The sequence below is a fragment of the Molothrus ater genome, chromosome 3 (assembly GCF_012460135.2).
Source record: "Molothrus ater isolate BHLD 08-10-18 breed brown headed cowbird chromosome 3, BPBGC_Mater_1.1, whole genome shotgun sequence".
NCBI classification, from domain to species: Eukaryota; Metazoa; Chordata; class Aves; order Passeriformes; family Icteridae; genus Molothrus; species Molothrus ater.
Window position 1 is genome coordinate 25,397,140 of NC_050480.2, and position 24,178 is coordinate 25,421,317.

The window sequence follows — 24,178 nt, forward strand, 5'->3', positions numbered from 1 at the left end:
TTAGAAAAACCCCTACCCAAACCTAAGCTTCCTTCACTTCACAGCTCAAGCAACTTTTTACCTTTTTGACTTAGTAATGCCATTTGAAGTAATAGTCCACATTGTGACTGAAACATGTGTCTTTAAACTAAAGACATTTTCCGTCTTTAACATCTTATTTTTCCATCTCTATATTTCAAATGAGTTTCCTTCAGCAAAGGCCACATTCTACTTAACCCTGCCATGGCACTAGGTGAGCCTTAATCACAAATTGTGAGAATCAAGTAAAACCCCTAATTTGGAGAATTTACCTCTGCCCTGTGACACTGTGACAGCCTTTCACAGTGGCACACAGATGTCCGTGCTAAAAACCAAAACACATTGCAAAAAATGGCAGCTAACAAGCAAAGGCTGCCTGTATTGCCTCTACTCCTATGAATTTGAAAAGAAACCACTGTTGAGTTCTACAGACCAGCCCAAAATAATTCAGTCTGTGTGCATGTAAGTAGTTCTTCACCCTTGAGATCATTTTGTCCCTAGGCTTCTCCCTACACCCACTGTATTTGAACTCCAAGATCTGTGCTGACCTTGCTTTAGGGGAGCATAAGGTCACTGACTCCAAAGTATCAAATAATCTGTATTTTGGTATATACCCTTAAAGACTATTGCTCACCTGAGTATGATCTTGCCTAATTAAAGTGACCTACCCAGCACACATTGCTTTCACAGAACCCTCACAGCTGGAAGGAAGGGACCTCTGGAGATCATCCAGTCCACCCCCCAAGAAGTTTGCTTTAGGGGATGGAATCAGTATTGTGAACATCTTTTCTAAAAGGCCTTTCATTAACACAGGTTATGTGGTCCTATAGCTGTTAGGCTTCAGAGAACGTGGCACATGCCTGTTTTCTTGATGTTTCTCAGAGGTGGTATGTTAGTATTCTCTATTGCAAAATGGCAATTGACTGGAATACTTACATTTGGAGAATCTGAATTAAAGAAGAAAGATATTCTGGAAATTCAGTTTTTAGTTGTGCTTCTTAATGCATGTACATAAAACAGCAAGCTTTCAGTAAGTATGAGAAAATACAAAAAAAATTAAAAGATCTTTCTTCAGTTGTTTATAGTAAAGGTAGGATTAATAGAACACCTAAATGCAAAAATCTATAGGCCTGAAGGTCTACTATTATAATATATGGATTCTGGAATTAGGGAAGGTTAGGTTTGTTTGGGTAGGAACTTCTAAGTACAGCAAGTCTAAAAGTGTAACTGAGGTCTTCAACACAAACATGAAATCAGCCTCTGTGTGTCTGCCCATGAGGGAAAGTAAAAGGGTAATTAACACAGTACATGAAAAAATGAATGGGTTTTACTAGTTCTGGTAACAAGATATTGTAAGTCTAAGCTTCACTGTGATCAAGCCAAGTGTATAAGTTAATCAAGACCTTCACTGAAGTATTTCTGTTAACACTTTCATCTTACCAGTGGGAATTATTTATAAAACTGTTTTCCACTGGCAGCATGACAAGGTGATCATTAACACAGCACAGACCATGTGAAGGAACCAAATTAAAAACACGCAAAAGTAGCATTACACTGGTACTGTAAGCAGCTGCCATAAATAATTCTGCTCCTCAAGGTGGTTTCAACCATCTTGCTCTAAATCTAATAAATCAAAACCCCTTTATATAAAGTCTACTTCTCAAAATTTACATTTCTAGGCTTCCCAAGGATGTTTAACTTTACTTCCTCAAGCATGAGAAATCAATTTGTTCAACTAAGCCAGTTCCAAGTCCTCCTTGAAAGCTCTCATTTGGAACTGATTATAGGAAAAAAAAAAGACACATTGAGTTTTACACATCTCAGGTTTTGAAGTAAGAGCCCATTGTGGCCCACAACTGCTTCCCCCCACCTCCCCTCCGCCAACACATCAGGAATTAAAGTAACCAAATCAGTGGGAAGGCTGTGGCACAGGAAATCAGTAATACAATAAAACCAACTTTCATTCTAAGGTGCTGCTTTGACTCCGTCACAGGTAGGAATTATCTTGGTCATTACAAATTTCAAGTGCTGACTTAGGTGAAAACAAGGTGGTGGTTTAGGTTAGTTTGCAAAGGTATTTATATCCTCTACCTCACTCCCACCCACAAACACACTAATGAAATTCTGTGTGCAAAACTCTGCTTGCAGGAATGGATTATCTCCTCACTCTTGGTGAAATACCTCTGGGATCTGATGGGAATTCCAGCTCAGCCTTTATATGGAGCTCCATGCGTGTATAGATCTGCCTGCCCAGGGCTCTCCCAAGTCCTTCCCTTCAGAACTTCCAGCATCCAGTACTCAACTGCACTGTGTGGGAAGTTAATATGCAGGATCCCAAAAATATCAGAGATGCTGGTCCATGTCCATTTGGAGTCCTGCATCTGAAGGAATCTGAGGAGGAGTGCGGCGGTCACAGGCTGTGGATAACCAAAGCCTTTTTGTGCACTCCCAGTTAGAACAGCACCCTATTTGTTCTACCTTTCACCTGTGCCAGGCAACAAAGGATTGGAAAGCTACCACCAGCTTCCATATCCCAGTTTCTAACTATGCCTAACCTCTAGCTGAATGCTCTGAGAAGTGAGCTCCATTTAAAATGAAATTATTTTCTATTAATTTGTACGCAACTCCCCTTAATTCCTCCAGTATTCTTCTTTTCCTTATTCCCTTTTCTCAATTGCCAACCAAAGAACAATCCTTCTTGAAGTAACAATATTTCTATTGTTGCTTGGCTACTTTTCAATATAATCTAGCTTTAAAAATTACTTTTAAATAGTACCTGTCCTGTATATCAGATTACTCAGGGAGCCATTGTTTTTTCAAAAAGAAACTGACTGGGACATCTTTGTCCTTTCATAGTACCAGTGAAACAGAAGAAGCAGTATCAATAAAAGAACTGCAGCAACTGGTCAGCAAAATAACACAATTTGTGCCCAGACTTCATTTTTAGAGATAAAGGACAAGCTACAACCTTGTAAGTGCAAGTTTCCTATCAGCATTTTTACTAATAAAATTGGAGTCAATTAATTCAAATAAAACACCTAAACCTTGGTGTAACAAGAGCTGAATACAGTGGCAAAATGCCACAGAGACTACAGGCCAGCTGTTGCAAACTTCTTGTATCACAGAACTTCAATTACATCTCTAATTAATCTGTTAAAATAATATTTCACAAGTCTAGATATTATTTTAGAGCTTAATATTTTTCTTGATTATTAGCATGCCCACAATTAGCAATGTAGAATGCCAGCTACAAAAAGCAAACAAGAAACCAAAACAGCAAACCCTCACAACTCTTCCTGGCCTAGGTGTAAAACCTAGCCAATGTAGGGTGATAGAACAATTTCTTTTCCCCTGGCCTTCCCTGACAATCTGTCACGCTCTTGTGGAGCAGAGTACATTTGCTCCAAAGCACTGAGTCTTCTGCACTTCCAGCTTGTTTAGAGAAAGCACCAAATAGCTCTATTCAGAAGAATATCATCAGTTCTTCCAGTTTTGTTTACTTCTGCAGAGGCTGATTTCACAGTTTACTGGCCTAGTTTGCAAAATTACTTTTTCAATGAAGATAATTAAGACTGCTGCTTACTTCTTCTATGATTAATCAGGAGTAAAAATCAAAGCAATTTTTGTTAGACTGAAATACCATGGATCTCTCTCAGAAATAAAGTGAAATGCTTTCAAGCAGATGATCATCAATGGTGCTATTTTGCTTATATCAAAAGGGCACACACTTGTTAAGCTAACAGGAACAACACTTTTACACTTTTATCAGAAAACCTGGCTTCATAACCTTTGGAAGTTTCATACAGAACTGCAGGAGTATGTGTATTCACTCTGGTTTCAAGTCAGTGCTTCTTCATTAGTATTTTACTCACACACAAAGACTTCCAAGTTTAGGAGGTAAGCTGTAGATAACAAACAGCCTTACTCTACACTCGCATCAGAAAGGGAAAAAAAAAAAAGCAGTCAGCAAATTCAGTGATGGATCCCTGAGCCCAAAGAGTTTCTGAACAAAAATATTTAAGTCATATTTTCATCCAACTCTTCCTCTGTATCTAAGGAAGACAGTTAAATATTATTCAAGAGTCACCATTAAACCAGGAAGTGATCGTACTACAAATGCAATTTTAAGACCTAATTACTTTCCAGTCAGATCTTCCAGAAGTTTTCATAACAACAGGAGATATTTTAAGGATGCAAAAGTAGAATGCCACACATAACATAAATACTATTACAAAGACAAAATATACCTATTAGCATAAAAATATTATGCAACCAGCTCAAGTCTGCTTCTGAAACAGCCCTGAATTTATTCTAGCAGAAAGACCAGATGAATTCATTTACACTCCTAGTCCTCAATTCCTTCATCCTTGCAACTGACATGTAATTGTTACCTTCTTAGAGTTACTACAGAAGATGTAAAAAAAACCCCAAATTATACCTTCTAGCCACAGTAAGTGTTTCATAATCTTTACCACGTGTCATTTTGCTCTCTGGAAGAAACTTCTTAAATGTGAGGTTATCATAGTCATCGAGTAGTCACCAAATGGCACAGGTATTTGCCACTTACCTAGTTTGCCAAGATTTAAATGGTCATCATTACATATTTGTCTCTCAACATAAATCCTTCTCCATGCAGGTGCATGAGAAGTATTGACCATTAAAAGCTTGGAAAGGATAAAATGATGCAGCCAGAGTCAGGGTCCCTTAAGCAGAAGGTTCAACACTGAACATTTTAGGGAGAATACTGTCTTTTTTTCTGTTTGAACCCTACCTCCTTATGATCCTACAATTACAGACAGCTTAAGGGTGCCTGTCAGTGATGTTCCCTTTCATGGATTACACTACTCTTCAGTAACATGTGGTGCACTTCACCCTCCAGAGTGTTCTGGTCATTCTGGGCAGCACCCACTGCCTCCTTTGCCAGGGCCCACGTCAGAGCATTCCCAGAATACACACCCAGCTGTGTGACCTTCCCCCTGTCCTCAACAGGCCCTATCTAATGGAACTGAAGAGATCTCATCACCTTACAGTGTCTCAATACAAAGTCCTACACCGTGTTTGAACAGATCACTGCAAACTGCTGCTACTGCTTTACACCTCTCCACTGAGGCCTCAAGACATATTCCTTGTAACAGGGTATCACAGATTCCATATACAACCTTCTGAAAATAAACCTAAAATTGTAGAAAATCATTCTGCAACAGGAGCAGCTCTGCTTTGCTGTGATTTTTTTCTGCTTTTGACTGTATTGCATCTTTTTCATATTCTCTTCTGCCTGGATGGGTCTTGTCTATGTCTATTCTGCCTTCTACTGCTTAAAGGCCATTTGGATAAATGCCTCCCATTTAAATCTTAACATTCAGCTCAAAAGGCTCCTCTTTCATAGCAGGCTTAGAAATTCTGTTTAGTGAGCTGCACATCTAGTTACCAGAATGCAGTTATCAAGAATATTCACAAAGCGGAAGAAATCCTTGAGCTGATTCCAGAAAAAAATTTCATTAACCATCTTTCCAATTGTCCCCAGTACAGGGAACATAAACATATTTTGGCTAATATGATTAGCAGTTTTCCATTAGTAACCCAGACAACACTGTGAGAACTTCTGGACTGTGCCCAAGAACCCGTGGCATATCACAAGATCTGTCTGGGAGATTTTTCTCACCAACAAGTTCCAAAATTATAAGCAATTCTCAAGGCAGCTTGAAAATCATGAAAGGTAATAAGTGCATTTTAAATGGTCTTTCCAAAACGCTGTTTTTACCTACCCATGGCATTAGCAAGGACCTGAAATTCATCCATTTGAGGGAAGCTGTTAACTTTCCACACCACAGCAGCTGTATCACAGCAAGTCACGTGTCTAGAATGAAAGCGCTCAGTCTTCTGTGTGCAGCTGCAGCCACCCACCCACAGCACTACCAACCACTCCACTCTCAGGCTGGCTAGAGGAAGAGCTAGTATCAGCAAGCTCTTTTTACAGCCAGGTACTTCTGACTTCGTGCTTTCTGTAACCCCTCCATCACACCTCTAAACAGAGGAAAATCAAATGCCAGAATAGAGAAGAAAATGCACAAGTTTGACTTTAATCAAGCAAAGGAAATTTCATCACCTATGATCTTGCCAGTTAATGCATCCTTAAACCAGTCTGCATGCATGCAATTCCCTAGTTTATGTTTGGGCAATTACCACTTATTCCTCAAAGCCAGGCAGCTGCCAGAACTGGTTTTAAGAGCCACAACTAAAGGAGCTGTCTGGGGCCTCAGAGGCCCATTAGCCTAACCTGAACATCAGGGCAAGTCATCTAGTGCATGAGAAAAGAAGAACCCTCACACTAATCTTTGTTCAGGATCAGAGTAACCTGACATTTGTTTTATTCACCACAGCCCTCCCACCTGCCTCACTGGCAGGCTACACCTACAGCACGGAAGTAGAGCAAAAGGTGGGTAATCCATTCCCTAGTCTGGCAAGAGCATGAACACACCCATCACATGAAAAGGACAGTTCTGAACAGTTTGCTGGCATCTCTTCTTTATATTTCATTGAGAGAGACACAGTGACTCAAACCATGTATACTGCACACAGCAGTGGAGCACAGCTTCTAACCCTCAGTTATTTCCTCATCTCCAATCCCACAGCATGGACTTAGCACCTGGCAAGTAAACAGGTCTAGGGAGAGGGGTTAACTTGACATGCTCATGAACTAAAGCTTTAAGAAACCTATTAATGCATTTACCCAATAATAAACATGAGCAACAAAAGCCTTTTCTGCTATGGACAAAGTTGGCACTTATTTTAATGAATAGTTTGAACACAGTTTCTAATGCCAACAAGCAAATGAGGCAATGAATAAAGCAAAATATCTTTCTTCACTGTTTCCCATGCGATATGTAGGATGCTTTAATTGTGCAGCTACACACCACCAATGTTAATGGTATTTTTAGCATTTAAACACTACCAAGGTCCATTCAGCATTTTAGGTTTTCCCAGCACTTACTCATAGCTGTTTCAACTGGAGCAACTGTCAGTAGATGAAATCTGAGCCACTTGTCCTGAAATGCTTCATAGACTAGTTGTAAAGGACATTTGGGGTATAAGTTTTGGGATCATGCCAGTCACCCATGATTTGCTGATATCACCTGTGGTGTTGATGATGACTGCCAGACCATTGTGCTGCATTAACATCACACAGACTGCTTATCTCTTATCTCTTCCTCAAGTGATTTACTAGATCTTCTAAGGGCACACATGTATGAAACCTTTTGCACAGCTTTAGGTTCAACAAGGAAGATTTTTAGAGGACAGGAACAAGAAACATAAATCTGAACAGGATTTCTTCTCCCCTTGTTCCTTTCAAATGTTAATATAGCAAGTCTGATCATCCCTTAACTTCTCCTACCTCTGCTAAGGCTTATTTACACCATCACTGTGCCAAAAAAAAAACCCCCCACATAAACCTTCTTCCACTCACAATCATGACAGCCACGCCTACTCTAGGCTCATGAAGCCCTTTGGTTTGAATTTGCCTGGACTTTTACACTAATGATGTGTGGGGAAAGAAAACTGAGGTGCAAGCAACAAGCAGCTTTGCTGTTCTCCATGCTAAAGTGACAGCATGGTTCACAGAGAAAGGTTCTACCCAGTCAGATGGTTAGGTCTAAAGTCTTTCTAAGTCTAAAAGAGAATTCAGAGACACCTTGAAAACTTTTCAGTGCTTCAATCTAATTCAATGATATTTTTTCTTCCCCCACCTCCACCTCAAGCAGCACATTTTAACTTCTCCCTTTACATACATTTATACTCGCTGGCAAATAAACAAAATAAAAGTTTCTGAAATGCTCCTACATGCCTGAAACAATAAGATAAACCTGAAGTAGTGTGGGCCATTAAAACAGTCAACACCCAGCAGTGAAGACTTCCACAGGAATCTTAATCTGCTCTGTAGTGCCATCCCCTTCCCAATAGGATGGTGAAAAGTCAGTTCAGAAGGTGGAGTCAGCTTCTTTAAACCAGCTAGCTAATAAATTCATTTTTCCTTGCTGGTGAATCAAAAAAGCAGGACACTTGTCACTTTCACTGATCATTTTCACCAAAGATAAAAACTAGACTCTATCAAGAAGGGAGCAACCATCAAGAGAAGAAAAGAGAACTTGGTCTTTTGCTCAGAAACTCCTGGCACAGGAGTATTAGCTATTGCTATTTCTTAAGCATGTGAAATGGAACCAAAGCAACAGAGCTAATACATCTGAAATTTTAGCCAGTGGATTAAAACTGACTACATCATGTTGAGAATTACTCAAAAACATATGTAGAGATGTAGAGATGTAGAGATGTAACAATAACATTAGTCTGATTTTCAAAGATGCTCCCACTGCACCCAGTGAAGGTGGTGCTCAGTGTGGGCCTGGGCTGCACAAGCTCTGCAGCAGCCACACAGCTGAGCCCAGGAGCTAACTTGCTCATCTCTGTACAAAACTGCTATTTCACAACAAAAGTGGCAAAAAGTCCCAAAGTCCTCAATTATATTCCAGAAGAGTATTTAGGCTGCTAAATCATTCAGGCACTTTCAAAAGATTTCCTCAAGTTTGCAAATCTAATTGCTCTTCTAAGCTTAATTCAGCTAAATTTTAAAAATCAGCTAAATTGGTGCTAATGCTGATGACACTAAAAATGCCCTTAAACTCATTTAAGGTTAATTTGGTAATTTACCAGCATAAAGGTTAAGCTGACTAAAGGTGTTTTTTAATACAGAATTTTATAGAATTTGATTGGCTTGGCTATAATGGTAGAAAAATAGTTTATTCAAACTTCTCTAATACTGTTAAGCTCATAACTTTACTTCATATAATTCTTCTCTAGATTAAAAAAAAAAGTCATCGAGGAAAATGACACCAAAAATACAGTTTTGGTTCTAACACAGATACTTGCATTTTTCAGGATATTTAGCAAAGTGATCACCAGTAAGGAAAAAGCACTCTTGTTTCTCCACCTTAAATCATCTTTCTTGTAAGGAGTAACTCTCTTGTATAAAAAATGCTGCTGTGAATAGGTCTAGACTTTACACAGCCATGGGTCACTAATTTAATTAGATTTCAAAGCAACTATTCTACCTTTACACTGAATACAATACTTCCTGTACCCTCCCTCATACTAAAAGGAATAAAACAATCCGCCAGAGGTTTACACCTCAATGCATGAGGAAACAACAACAAAGTGTACACACAATACCCTGAGTTACAGATGGGGATTATATTGTTCCACTTATTAGGAAAACCTTAACTACCTGCTAAGTTGGTATTTTTAGCAAGGAAAACAGAAGCTTTCATCCTTTCTGGTGAGACAGAATTCTGTTTGACCTGCTCTGCTCAGAAATGACTGCCATCATCCAACCTCAGTAACTTCCCCTACCAAATATGAGCTTTTGCACATACTAAAAACATAAAACAAGCTTCTCTGTATGAATAAAATACATTTTAGAAGAGAACTTTACTTGTAACAGTAGAGGCTCTTGCCTTCTATAAGACAACAGTAGCGCTTGTAGGGTTTTGCTTGGAGGTGAATAGCAGGGTAGGGTGAGGATAGGGGTCCTGCAGTGTATCACCCTTTGGTCTTTTGAACTTTTCTCCTGGGGCTACAATTTCCACAGGGTTCTTGTATCACATGTGTTCCCACACATTTCTGACTCCACTGCTTAGGGCTTTCCTAATTTCAGTGATCCAAAGCTGCATGGATTAGTTACCTGAGGAGACTGGGGGTTTTGCCCTCAACAAAACCATGAGGGAAAAACAAGAAACTAAGTTCATATTCTCCTCCAGGAGAGCTCATGTAGCATTTCAAAGAATTACACTAGATAGGAGCTATTACTGGAAGTGAAAGCACACTATAATAGACAGGATCATTTGCCTCCAGTTTCACCATCTCTAAATGACATGAAAACACCTATTATTTGACACTATCATCCTGCTACAGGTTTCTGCTGTTATTCAGCAACACACATGTAAAGGAGAACCATGCTACAAAAACTCTACGATCAGTCTATGCAAATAGACTTTGCTACTGTTAACAACAATTCAACTTCACCTTACTCTGCTGAACAGGATGCTAATTCAGCTTTGGTCTGACTGTGACACACAAGTACATAACCCTTCCCACTCTTCCACATGAAAACAAGATACCAGCTGGTATTACACAGAAGGGCAGGGGCAGTTGCCAGGCTATAATCACCAATTCTTCTGGATCTCAATATAAATGAAGCACTTATGACATTGATTCCCTAAGCAGAGGAGTAGCCTATAGCAGGCAGCTATAGGCTACTCCTCCCTTACATGCTGTGTACACAGTGAGAAAAGGGAATTTTGTGAGGAACGGATATGAAGATGCTAGCACCAAAATTTCTGGCAAGTCCAGAGCTTGTATTTTGTTAGCAGCATTCCTCCTCTCTGTATGGCAAATTAACAGCAGTAAAAGATGAAACACACCATAACCCATTCCTCCAGTGCAGCATTTCTGGAAATATAATGGCTACTAGGACACAACACTTTTGATGCACAAATGAAGCTGAAATTATAATTGTCTCTTTACTCTCTCCAGTTAGCTAGTGGTAATGGTAATGACATAAAAGTGAAACAATTACAGAATGTATAAAAACAGGTTTCTAAACATCCATTCCTACTTCTGGATCTCAAGTCATCTTTCTGATCTCTTGACAAAACTACTGGGCCACAATGCTAATTTATCATTGTATAATAGAAATGAAAAGTCAGTTAATTTACCATATCCAGTAATTTGTTATAAAGTAAAAATTTTAAAGAGAGCTGTTTCACAGCTTCTATCAATTTCAGTCTGTGGGTTCAGTTATCCTAAAGTCAGTGCTGTGATGAAAAATCAGACTTTCATGGTATGAAAACTTGAAAAAAATTAGCAGATATTTGAATGTAATTTAAAAATTCCCACGACAGAGAGGCCTAGTGTTCCATGAAAAGTCTAAACCACAGACACAAACATATTGCATACTCTCACATGAACATGAAAAGAAAGGGGGGTAAATGAAAGTAAACAAACAACATACAAAGATGAGTTTATTTTATTCTGGTTATAAATAAAAACCACAAGGGCAAAATTGCTCCCCCAAAAGCTAGGAAGCAAATCACAAAAAGTGAAAAGAGGTTAGTGGGGAAAAAAGATCACAAGAAGGAATACCAATGATGAAGAATTGACATGAAAGGAAACCGAATTATCTCTTTTCAAATGCAGCATTCTCGTCTAGTCACAGAAGACAGACATTGATTTCATTGCAAGAAGTTTAACTGAAAAAACAGGAAGGCACAGCTAAGTGTAACTAAGGGGTTAACAGAAGTTTGGGGAGTGGGTCCCTATCCTAATTAGGAACATAGTAAATAAAAAACAATTATTATGTTATCCCCTCAATTATGGTCACTTCAGCTTTACAAAGTGGTAAGCTATAAGAGGAAGCACTGAGGTGACCTTAGCATTAATTAGGAGACAGAGGACAGAGCTCTCACCCAGTTACAGGAAAATATCCCTTGGCACCAGGATACAACAGGGAAGAAGGGAGGAGATACAGGGCTCAGAGGGACAATCCAGCACCATATTATTCCCAAAGAAAGGACCATCTTGAGACATTTGAGGATGTCCCCAAAGCCCAGCACTGGGGACCTCAGGCACATGCACACAGAGCCCCTTGATACTCAAGAGAGCTGTAGCTGGGACTAGAGAAACTGTCAGAGCTGTGGGATTTACCAGGAAGATGAAAGCTGCCCATGCCATATTCCTCCTTTTACCTTCTTCTACCCCATAGCTCTGTGCCTGAACAGTCCCAGCTGGAAACCACACCTGCCACAGGAGCAGATTCCTGGCTCCTTCTATCTACAACAGTGGCAAACAACATTTTACTGCCTTTTCTTATTTTTTTTTAAATCACAGAGCTGCTTTATCTCCAACCTAGCAGAAGTTCACATAGAGAGGGCTGACTAATTTGAACTGACTGCAGACAAGCTGGTACAGGCATTACTGAGTAGCACAGACCAGGGACCACCAGAGAGTGATGAGCTTGGTAGTAAACTCTAATTTATTCCCAACACACGGAAGAATGTGTCAGCAAAGACTCTCAAAGTGAAGCACATTAATTAGTTAAGCCTACTCAAGTTTTGTGGCTATTTTAAAATTAACAGGGTTGAGTAAATTAGGGCAAGCAGACAAAAGGCCCACATCCTTAAAAGCACATTGTGGGTATGCTGTGAATTGTCTTTGTTGATCTGGATCTAAATGGATTTCAAGGTCTAATAATGAATCAATGAGTTGAATACTGCTTCCCAGATTCCTATCTGTGATTAGGCTCTTATAACAACCTGAGATTCAAGGAGTGTCTTGCACAGTATTATTAGACCAGAGCTGCTATTAAAGAACTTTCAAACTGAAATTATGTGGATATTGACTCATCACAGCACGAACTATAAAGCTGAGTCCTGCTTTGTTGTCTTTTTTACATCTCCATGTAATCATATGCAAATTAAACTAAGAACAGTCATGGTAAAATAATAAAGCACAGTGGGCATCAAATTTGGTGTTATCTTTTATGGTACATAATTCTAGGAGATGGATGAAGCACCTTACAGTTAGCAAGAAATTTGTGATGAGAAGAGAAACACTTTTGCCTCCAAAACATTCAATAATATTTAAAAGTAATGTTAACGTACCTCCTTCATTGCTCTTTTTTTCCAACTGTGCCACTTGTATCACTTCAGCAGCAGCATCCCTTACTACCAAGTCTTCATTCTGCAGCAGTAGAATCACACATTTCCACAGACCAAGGGTATCAGACAGTCCTATATTTATTTGTGGAGAAAAATTAGAGCTCTATTTCTTATATGCATTCAAAGAAGTTAGAAAGTTCTGTTTCCACACCTAAACACAACACATGAAAGACATTGGCAAATCACTGAGAGACAGACTGGCAGTAGAACCAAAGTATTTTCAGCATCTGTGAACCTTATCTAGGTGGCAGACTCAGCTTGGTTTAAACAGTGGGCAACAGATAAGAGAATGGGCCTCTCTCTCTCTGGGTTCAACTTTAGTCCTGAGTGCTCTCCATTTTCTACAATTTCTAGGAGTGCAGAATTCCTGTTTGGCAACTTCAAAAATTCTGTGGCTGGAGATTGATCACTGATCCACACACTGCTCATGGATTTGCTGCTGAAATCTGCCTGGAGCAGAGGCTGCCAAATCAAGTTTTCTTCATATACTGCCAGTGGTGCTGGACAGAAGTGCCATTCCCTGCTGGAAACAGCTACTGACCACACCTTCCAGGGATCTACCTTCACCTCCTTCTCCCACATCCAGTGTCCCCAGCACTCACCAGCAGGCCCTGCCAGCCCTACAGCCACTCTCTGTTGGAAACCAGTTCAATCCATGGGGTGATCACACGTACACAGCTAAGACTAACCAGAGAGAAGTGCTGAGAGGGAGGTGCTGATCTGGTACTGCCCAAGCAGGCAGACAGCACACACCACCCGAGTGGCAACCCACACCTCACAAGCCATGCTTCCCTTGCAGACCCTCATGCCATTTATTGCTGCAACAGCATGCATGACTAGCTCAAGTCACACATCTGTACTCCTAGGTTTGCTAGGGTACTCTTCAGCTGACTTTTCAGGTCCTGTTGAACACCTTGATTAAAGGAATCCACTGGAAGCTCACTTTAAGATGCAGCCAGCTGTGAGATATTACTTTCTGGTGACCACAGACAACACAAGAGTTGCGTTTCACTGCTGGTTTTCTTTTACCATGTTTTCAGCAGGTTTGTCAGAGATTTGTGTAACAAGGCTAGCCAGACAAATACATAGCTGTATTTCACTGCTTGGCCAAAGTAAATTGCTCCAGGCTTTACTACACAGGCAGAAGAAGCATTCCTGTATTACCTGTAACTTCCCTATGTGGCAATGGCATGAAGTATAATTACTTCAGAAAGAAGTTGCTTTTTTTTCCTAGCATGACACATTCAATAATATTATACTGGTACAGCTAGGGCAGAATAATTATTCCCCTAGAGATTCAATACTCAGATTTCCCACCTAAACAAGTTTCTATTGTATCTCCAGAACCAGTGCAAGTCTACAAAGGGAATGTGCATAAAGACCTTTTCTGAACCCTCAAGCAGCTTGATGAAGAGATGATGGGGTCACCCAGAACATACAGACTGCCATTCACCCTCTTTCTCTTAGGAACACAGTAATGGAAGCTCTTGGGACTGACTACAACTCCATTTCATACAACCACAGTTTCCTTTAACTCCTACTTTTTAGTATATGTGGTCAAGCAAGCTGATGCAGAAGAAGGCACAGAAGTCAGAGCTGTTTACATGCACACAAACCCTTCAAGGGAACTATCCTGGGTTTATACCACTCCAACTAATCACCAGCCCATGCCCTTGATTTGCAAACGCCCCACTGCAATACTGACAGTTTCACAGTTGTGAAGATCCCCAGATTGACAATTCTAGGTACTATGAAGGGTGAGCTCTGCATCTTTCTTCCCCTGGATCAATTTTAAGAGCTAATTCAGATGGTTTGCCCACTGAGGACTTGGGGCTCTATTCTCTGGGCTGTTTGGGGAGCATTTATTTTTGTTTACTTGTCTGTTTTCATTTGTTTTGTTAGGATTTTACACACAGGATACAAACTGCTGCTCTGTTTTATTTCAGACCTTCACATCTGCCTGACTGGAAAGCATGGAAATCAGTAACTGTTTTGACAAGATCAAAGAGGAAACTGTTGTCCATCATCAATGGACCACATCCAAATAACAACAGATGACTAGCACAGCATTTGGGAGGTTTTCACTCCAATACTTCCACTGTCTTCATTTGACATAAAATGATAATGATGTCTGTATTGTGAAGAGCTTTATCTAGATGATGAAGGTTAAGATTTCCAGAGCTGACACTATAAACACTTAATAGTGCAATGTCTACCTCATATAGATTTAGCTCTGGTGAATGTTACCAATACCTCTTAAAAGGCACATCTCAGAATAATAGCTAATTTTTCCCAAAACCATTATCTACAGATTAAGAAATACTCTGTTCTTTTTGTATAAGAAATATTTGTATCCAGGCCACATGGATGGACTGAAGCTACTTAAACTAAAAACATTTACATAACTACACTGGAATGAAGTATCATGGAGTTAAAAGTATCTAAAACTGTCTGTTCTGTTCAGAATGCAAAAGAATTTCTTTATCATCTAGTACTACCTATTCTTGCATATCTCCTGTCCCTTTAGTCACAAAATCTCCCATTTTCTATTCACAGAAGGCAGGGGGGGAAAAAAAGCTAAAAGAAAAACCCCATCTATTCTCCAGAACAAAACAGAGTTTCACTTAGCTTTCCCTCCCAGTCACTGGGAGGGAAACATATGTACTGTTGAATAAGGCCATGTAGGTTTTTTTTGTTCTCCTTCTTTCTTTGTTTTCTAAAGAGACAGCCTAATGTTAACTTCAAACAAAAATCCTTATACCTGGCAGATATCATGTGATCCAATTATTAATTATTCTCATAGTAGAACGTGTCTCTCATTTCTAGACCGAAGACCTTCATTCCAACATCCAGCCAGCACAGCTTTGCTACACTCCCAGTGTTAAACTAAACTATGTCCAGCCCATCAACAGAGTACTACAGAAAGATTCAAGTCACAGAACAATTGCAAGCCAGTAATTCTGTACACCAGTGTATAGTGACCTGGAGACATAACAACATCTCATGTGCCCCTTCTGCTGAGTTATTGCCAGAGGCTGGGCACATGTGCTTTTTCTACCAGAATCTAAATAAATCTATACCTTTAGTAATTAAATCCTATTAAAATTTTCAAAAACCCTTTTTGATGTAATTATGTTTTGACTGTGCATACACATACATTTGAAATTATGTATTAATGGATTTCAGAAAAAAAAAAATCCAGAAAATTACTTTCAGGCTACTTACCAAGAATGAGCTTCTCACTGCTCAGAAGGAATGATGTTATACTTTTAAGAACTTCAGCAGCTGCTAACAGCATCTCTGTCTCTTGCTCATCTTCACAAAAATACATTATCAGATGAACCCATTTTCCCAAGACTTCTTCTGAAATCTGAAGGCACAGAACATGTGAGAAATATGCTGCACCTCTTACCATCACATTGAACCATGGCCTGCCTAAGGGAGACTGCTCATTAGTAAATGCCCAGTTTTTCCAAAGTGGTGAAACCCACACGAACATTTAAAAGTTGGGAAATTTTCTTTTAGTAAGAGCAGTATTCACAGGGAAGTCTTTGACTCTGTCCCTTCACAGCAGAGTCACCAATGACCACACAAGTCAAAGAGTATTTTTGTGTCCTCAGTCCTTCTATACCTGCATGCCAAGGACAAATATGCTGGTCCTTAGCTGAATTTCAGGGTGTTCCTCTCTGCCCATCCCTCCAGCCTGTCAAGATCCTTCTGAAGGGCTGCAGAGCCCTCTGGGGTATCACCCACTGCTCCCAGCTTTGTGCTGTCAGTGAATTTGCTGAGGAGGCACCTGCCCCTTCACCCAAGTCATTGATGAAGAAGTTAAACAATACTGGGGCCTGTATTGACCCTTGGGACACCACAAGTGACAGGGATCCAGCTAGACCCTGTGACACTGCTTATGACCCTCTGGGATGTGCATTCAGCCAGCTCTCAACCCACTTCATTAACTGAGGAATAAAGGAAACCTCATCATACTCTGCCTCATTCTGCCTGGTACAGGGCCATGTACCTGCACTGCACAAAAGGACACAGACAGAGCATGTCCTACAGATTCTATAACAGGTGAAAACAAAAAATAAAAATCTCCTAAGATGTTACAATTATTCAAATTTCAAGCAGACACATGGACAGACTATGTAGAAAGACAGAACTTAACTTTTACCTCACGGAAGAGAAAATCCCTTCCACAGATGTAAATACTAAATGCAAGCCCAAAGAAAGAATTTAGAAGGAAATCTGATGTACCTGGCCTTTCCCAAAGCCAAAAGCTCTCTCTGTAGGTATATCTTAGACCTCCCATGACTGATATGCTTATTAGAGAAAGCTGTTGCAGCATTTCTATATAAGATTTTTACAGCATTTTTCATTAATTCTGCTTTGTTATGTTAACTGGAAGTACTCACACTATGCCTTTCCTTTAACTAAAAAGATTTAGTATCACAATTCATGTTCCTCAATTGTGTGCAAATGTGATATTATATTTTTTATAATGAGATATGGTTATTAGCATATAATAAGAAACCATTCTGCTGCTCATTCTATGAAAAATAAAAGCTTTGTAAGGAAAATAATCTTCCTTTTAAAATAGATCATGAGAGTTTTGTTTGTTTTAAAATATCCACTAAGTGGATTTGAAAATATTTTAAAAAATGTCTAGCACTAAAGCTGCTTCTGCACTTCTCTACACATACATATGTGACATCACACAGACTGACAATTTAAAATCAAAAGAAATCTGAGCTGGCTGGGAACTGCACCCAACCACTGCTTCAGCTTCGTGCCTTCCCATCCAACGTACTCTCCTGTGGGCTCTCCAAAAATCAAGAAACCACAACAAAGCTGCAGCTCAGTAAATGGGCTGGACTCAGAACAAGCATTAAACACCACAGGCATTTCCCTTTCTACATTATAGTGACCATTTTGGATGAGCTGAGAAGCTGAAATTACTCCATCAAAAATACTTATGTATGTATTTAACTTGAAATTACTTTGAGAGGGATGTACTGAGATGATATTCATGGCTGAGTCATTTCAGAACATGGCAGTGTATTCAGAGAGGAAGACATAATGATGAATGTCAAAAATGACGAATGGACACAAGAAAACACAAGCTTGGGGTCTTTATCTAAAAGAAGCCACGTTACTGCAATCACTAAGAACTCCAGGATTACAAAACTGTTAACCAGCTCCATTTCCCTTACCTGCTGATGGTTCTGCAAAAGGTGGATAATCAATCGGGAGGCAAATTTGAGAGCTATGGTTTGACCTTCAGGGCTGAGGAAAAAAAGGCAAAGGACATTTCAAAAAGCCAGCTATTTCTGTCATCATTTCATCTCTAGAAGAAAACCAGCCAGCTCTTAATTATTTCTGATGATCACCAATGGATATTTTTCAAGCTGAGCACTTGAAGCTTTTACATTAGAGATCTAGATGTTAGCTAAGTTCTCAGCTGACATGCCAATGAAACATGCCCTTACTCTCACTTCTCTCATGTGTACCTTCTATTTACATACTTCTCATAGAAGAATAAATTTGAAAATGGAACCTGAGTCAAATAAACCAGACATTATTTTAAATTGTGAACAAATGCATCTCTTGAAGCTGGTGTTTAGCTGCGGGAATATCTCTTCTACAGCTGCTAAGCAGGATCTAAGGATATGGCTCAGGGCACCGTGGCTGCTGAAGCCTATTCCCACCGTGGGGAATGGCAACACCTGAGCAGCAAGCCCTGCTATTCCAGCCCCTTCCCTCTAACAGCACCAGTCAGTGGTATTTTACCTCCAGTACCTTACTTCATGCCAGCAATGACCACTCCCAGCATCATCATTTGAACTTGAACAATTCAGGGCAAATCAGCAGCAAATATGCACAGTTATAAAATGCAGTTCTACACTCTCTATATTCAATGTTTGTAACACTGGACTGCAATGTTTGCATGGCTTAAAAAACCATCAGAAGCAGGATGTCATACCCTTAGTCTGGACACTGTAAGCCTGTTTGTGCATTCCATTATGAATGCATGGGCACAGCTCTAATTCAGTAGGACCTACAATCTGGCTCCAGATTTCCAGTGCTTTCTGCTGACTTTACAGTCTGTGTAAGGAGTGCAAACCCTAAGGATTAGGATTAACCATTTCTGCCAATCCAACAAGTTAAATGAGATCTGCTGTTTTTTCTACAAACCATCTGCCCATAAACCAGGATAGGAGGGATGGCAGATTCACAGCAACTGAGTGCAGGGCTGCATCATTAATACTAATTGTTAATTCTACAGTAAAGTGGGTGTTTCCCAGTTACCATTCAGGAAGAACTATGCTCACTGGCTATCACTGGACAGCCAAAGTAACTTCTTGTTTCAGGAACTGTACAACTGGACATTTACAGGGTGCTAGTATTACTTGTGGGCCTTTTGAATAATTCAGATAAAGGTCTTATTTATCTGAAAAACTCTCATGAACCTACTTTGTTCAAATATGCCACACTCTCTTTTCTGAAACACAGATTTTTAAATGAAAGTGCAGTCCCAAACCAATATATTAATGTTCAACATTGAAAGTTTTTAAAATGTAAGTATTTCAACATGCATGACAGACCATACCTGCTGGAGATATCTGCAAGGTTTAAACTCCAGGTTAACAGCTGATTTGGATTCATTTTTATAGAGCATTCAGTCTTTGGAAGAACATTTCTGAGATCCATATTATAAAGAATTTCCAGCACCTGCAGACACAATTCACAAACAAAGAATTTACAGACATTCTCAACAGGAATGTGCACATTTGAGATCAATAAAACACTGGCTTAAGCTCCACTCCAAGAACAAAAGGAATCTCTCTGGACAGTTCTCAGAAAGGAAAGAGGAAGTTCTTGCTTTTACACAAGAACATCTGTTACAAAATTAATGCACAGCTCCTGTTCAGTGTAAAAAATCCCAACTACTCAACTACTATTTAAAAAGCATAATGCATGATTGAAATATATTTTTTAAAATTACAATCATGACCTAAAAATTAAAAACATAATTATTCACTGAAAACATACAAAATGTCAATAAAAAAGCACCCTCTTACCTTGCAAAAACACTGGGGATTTGTTTCCTTCAGAGCCATTGTGAGAAGAGTGTCTTCCAAATCAGTGGGTAAACATAATACACCTCCTCTTCCTTCTGCAATCTGCTTGGAATTTCTTTGTCTCAGGCCCAGCAGTGTTGCTTCCAATGCCAGCAGCCGCACTTCATGGAACTCACAGTGCAGGAGATGAGCCACTGACAGCGAGGGCTTGGCCATTTCCTCTGCAGCTGCTGAACCACAGCTCTGCATGTCAGGACCTGCAGTCACTGACAGCACTGATATTACAAGTTTGGTGATGCTCTGGAGATATTGTATCAGTCCTGGCACTGCAGATGAGTAGGGAATACCAGACACCAATTCAGAATCTGAAATGACTCTCTTCATCTCTTCCCAAAAGTCGAGGAATTGCATTCCTGCAATGAGAGTAACACTTACTAAAGTGAACAAATAGATGATGTTACCATCTGCTTCAGACTGTGAAGCTGACAAATATCAGGTACGCAAAAGGTATCATAAGGTAAATTCAGGCATGAAATGAAAATCAGAGTTGTCCTTCATTTTAAACTGATTCCAAATTATAAAAAAGCTTTGCTAGATATCACATTCATATTTAAATCAAAAGAAACAAGGACACAAAGTTTTCTGAGAACTCTGATCAACACATGAGCTAGAAGTTTCAAACAACTTAAAAATGCTACAGCACCTTGCAGATTGCCTGCAATCTTTACCAATTACATCTGTTTGGTATTTCTTTCAACCAAGCTAGTAATACAATACTGCAAATTGTACAAGCCTCTCATTTCTGCCATTTCAGAAAGTGATTAAAACAAATAAACTATTAAGTATCTGTGGAAAAAATGTGGATAGTTAGCTCTAAAATCAGAGACCGGACTGAATAAAGTGCTGTCTGTCAGACTACTCAGCTGCAACTAAAATCAGGAGAAATGATGACAGATGCCATTCTGAAAACATTGAAACTCTCATGCCTTCATAGTTTTAGTCAGAAAAAATTGCTATTAAAAAGATGACCCTTCAAGATAAACAGACCTGTCCTGTGTGTATCAGTCTAAAGAATTTACTTACTAAAAAACCCAGGATACTTTTCCCATTCTTATTCACTTTGAACAGTTAACCTAGGTAAGAAAACAAAGGATCTGCACTGTAACCCCTCTTATGTATCAGCCCAGGAACTGTGACACTTCAGCCATTTACACTGGTGCAACCTTGTCCACATGGCCCAGGCACAGCCTGAGAACCTTCTTTAGTGCTTGGCCACCTCCTGGAGCGAACAGAGGCCACTGCCATCTGTGATACCAGAGGGTTTCAGGCTTTAGCAGAGCTGGCAATGTAGACACAAAATAAAGAAAAAAAGTCATCAATGGTCCTATTTCACACCCACATAGACTGAAATACTAATGTGCCTTGAGTTCAACCTTCTCCATTTTCAGCAAGAATAAACCATTTTATAATATTGAAACCATTTTGCCCAGTTCGGTCTGTATAGCTTCTACTGCAAGAAAGTGAGTATGTTATAACCCACAAAATTCAAATGAAGTAGGAGAAAATCACAAAAGAACAGAGAACAATGCTAGGGGATGTAGGAAGTTTAGGCAAAAATGCACTAAAGGCAAATACAAAGATGAAACAAACTTACATTTCTCCAGTATCTGTAAGAAGACAATTCATTGCCATGTAACTTTGCTATTTATAATTAAACACTGAGCACTGCTAAAAGCCTGTCCAAATAGTCCTACTAAATTCCTGAATTTGACATGAAGCCACAGCACAAATATAGATTCATTTTGTTGTCCATGAAGACCTTTCCCTAAGCCTTCTATTTACAGTTAAATATCCTGCCCTTTCATATTCAGATTCTTCTAAAGCCATCTTAATTTGTTTGACATTTACACAGAAAGTTGACATGGTTGTACACTGTCTAGCACATAAGACAGAACCATTTCTGAGTAATTCTGGACACACTTCAAAGAAATGTAGTATTTGTAAAAAAAATTTCAGACATATTGCCCTGCCACTAGCTCTGTCATTCACATTTTCACTCCAATTTCTTTTCTGAAGGGACTTGATGCAGTCAGAGGAACCCCAGCATCAGGGCAAAGCCATCTCACAGCATTATCCTCTACATGACACAGCTGATTTCCGTCTCATAGCAATGCAAACTTGTATCTGTTATTTGCTACATTTCTAAACCCCCTCCAAACACGCTGCTTTTACACACTGGCATTACAGCACAACCTAGCATTAATGCCCGTGTCACACGACACGTATCCAACTGCCAGAATTCCTTAATTTCTGAACTGTCTGGTTGCCTTGGAGAGGGATTAGGCCTTCGTCTCACTTATTACACAGCCTGAGTCCACAGACAGCAGTTTAACAACAGAAATAATCCCAGGCAGCTGAAAGGAAAAGGTTCAAGGTCAAGCACCTCAGTTCAAGAAGAGAAACAGCTTCAGTTTCGGAGCACTGCACCCTCTCCAGTTCCTGCCCGCTCCCCTCCTCAGCTGCCTTTCAGCAACACACACACCCACTGCTCAGCTCTTCAAACCAAGAGTTTGTTTGTAAGGATACTGCAAGAGAAAGGCTTTCATCTCCTGTCCACACTGCTTTACATTGAGGCAAGCTACATGCAAGCAGTAATGGGAAAGCTGGCAGGATGGAAGGGTCAAAGCTCCAGAGCAGGGAAAGGGAGAGTAGTATTAAGTGCACACAGAAAGAGATAGAGAGGGAGCAAGAAAGAGAGAAAAAAAATTAGGGGAAGGGGGGAAGGTGTCTTCCATTTTGTTGGTGCCAATGTGGCCAACTTTGCCAGACCCTGCAACTCAATATCAGAGAGAGTGGTGACCCTCCCATGGACTCCAGCTGGCCACGCACTGACCTTCCAACTCAGCAAACTTCCACTTGTATTTTGCAAGGCCAGCACAAATTATCTTTATGTCTTCATCTTTGAAGGGGAAAACTACTTGTATATTGAAAAAACAGCAGAGCTACTACTAGCTCGCAGAACTACTAGCTTGCAGAGACTCTTTTTCTGTACATATCAAATACTTCTGCTTTGGATCACTTCTTTTTTTCCCATGCAATTGTGAAAGACTGGACACTGTGGCTCATCTATTTTACAGAAAGTCTCTTTAAAACTGGATGTCTCAAAGGCAAGGCCATCAGCAAAATAAGACTGTCTGAATATTTGCTTAGCCTCAACACACGAGAAAGCAAATCCTTCTGCATTCATCTTCTGCTCCACATGCTCTCCAACACTCTTTTTTCACACAAATATGTACAAAAGGAAAGAATGCCCCTGTCTTATTACAATGCAGTGGAAATATTCCTGCTTTCAACTTCATCACTAAGAAGTCTTTCCAGGCTTTCATGTAAATGTTTTCTCATCTGCTTAGCTTTAAGTAAACTCTTTCCTTTGGCTCACATCAAAATATCCAACTAAACCAGAAAACCACACTGGTTCCCAAAGTAAATGTCAGCCTCTGTTGTTAAGATACAGTAACAACATACTTTTATTTACAAACAAACATCACTGTACAGTTTGAATGACCAGCTGCTGTGAGAAGGGAGAGCAAATTTTGGCTGACCAAAGAAGGGTCCTGGCAAACAGCAGTCTCTCCAGGATGCTGACAGATGCAAAAGAGCCTTCAAGAATTAAGTGGATTTAATTTTATTTTTTTCCCCCTTAAGGATTGCTTCATTTGTGGGACAGGAAGAATTTCAGCCTGCTTCTAAGTACAGGAAACATCTTACACAACCACTTGGTTCTCTTCAGCACCCGACACAAACATCCTCAGTGCCCCACACTGATACATGCACACATCATTTATGTCACGGCATCTTGGTTTGAGGGGCTGGATTTTTAATCCCATTTGTGATCAACTGATGTTCTGTCAGTGTATGAAATAGAATAGTCTTTCACCATCTGAAAATAAAGAGGAAAGGAAGAGGAGCAGAATGGAGTTAGCAGACTGGATGAATCTCCGGTTATAAACCTCCTCAAAATTTAGCAGCTCCCAAACCTGCACGCTGCCTGTCCCTCTTCTGCTCCTCCCTGCAGTGGCAGGCAGGATCTATTCAGTCTGTTCCCAGAGTAAGCAGATACAAGAGCAATGAGAGAAAAATGTCCCTGCTCAGGGAGTAACAAACCATCAGCTGATGGACAGCTCAGCTGATACTTCATCTCAGAGGCACTACAGCCTGTTCAAAAGTGAGAAAAGTAATCTGAATTCCTTCCATATTTAAATCTAAACTTGCTTCACCTCCTTGCAGAGTTGATACATTTCTGTAGGATTTGGT

General features: G+C 39.8%; 1 protein-coding gene across 2 annotated transcripts in view; it reads right to left on the reverse strand.

Moving 5' to 3' along the window:
* THADA (THADA armadillo repeat containing) overlaps positions 1-24,178 on the reverse strand; it is a 151,855-nt gene that overhangs the window by 14,715 nt on the left and 112,962 nt on the right. Inside the window, exons 31-35 of one of the 2 annotated variants that reach the window (XM_036381088.2) lie at positions 19,865-20,277; positions 19,393-19,514; positions 17,996-18,068; positions 16,011-16,155; positions 12,729-12,857 (exon numbers count right to left, since the gene is read on the reverse strand). In XM_036381088.2, the coding sequence (XP_036236981.1) occupies positions 12,729-12,857; positions 16,011-16,155; positions 17,996-18,068; positions 19,393-19,514; positions 19,865-20,277 (882 nt within the window). Of the gene's footprint in view, positions 1-12,728; positions 12,858-16,010; positions 16,156-17,995; positions 18,069-19,392; positions 19,515-19,864; positions 20,278-24,178 lie in introns of those variants that run through there. The other variant, XM_054514429.1, reaches the window with a different exon arrangement.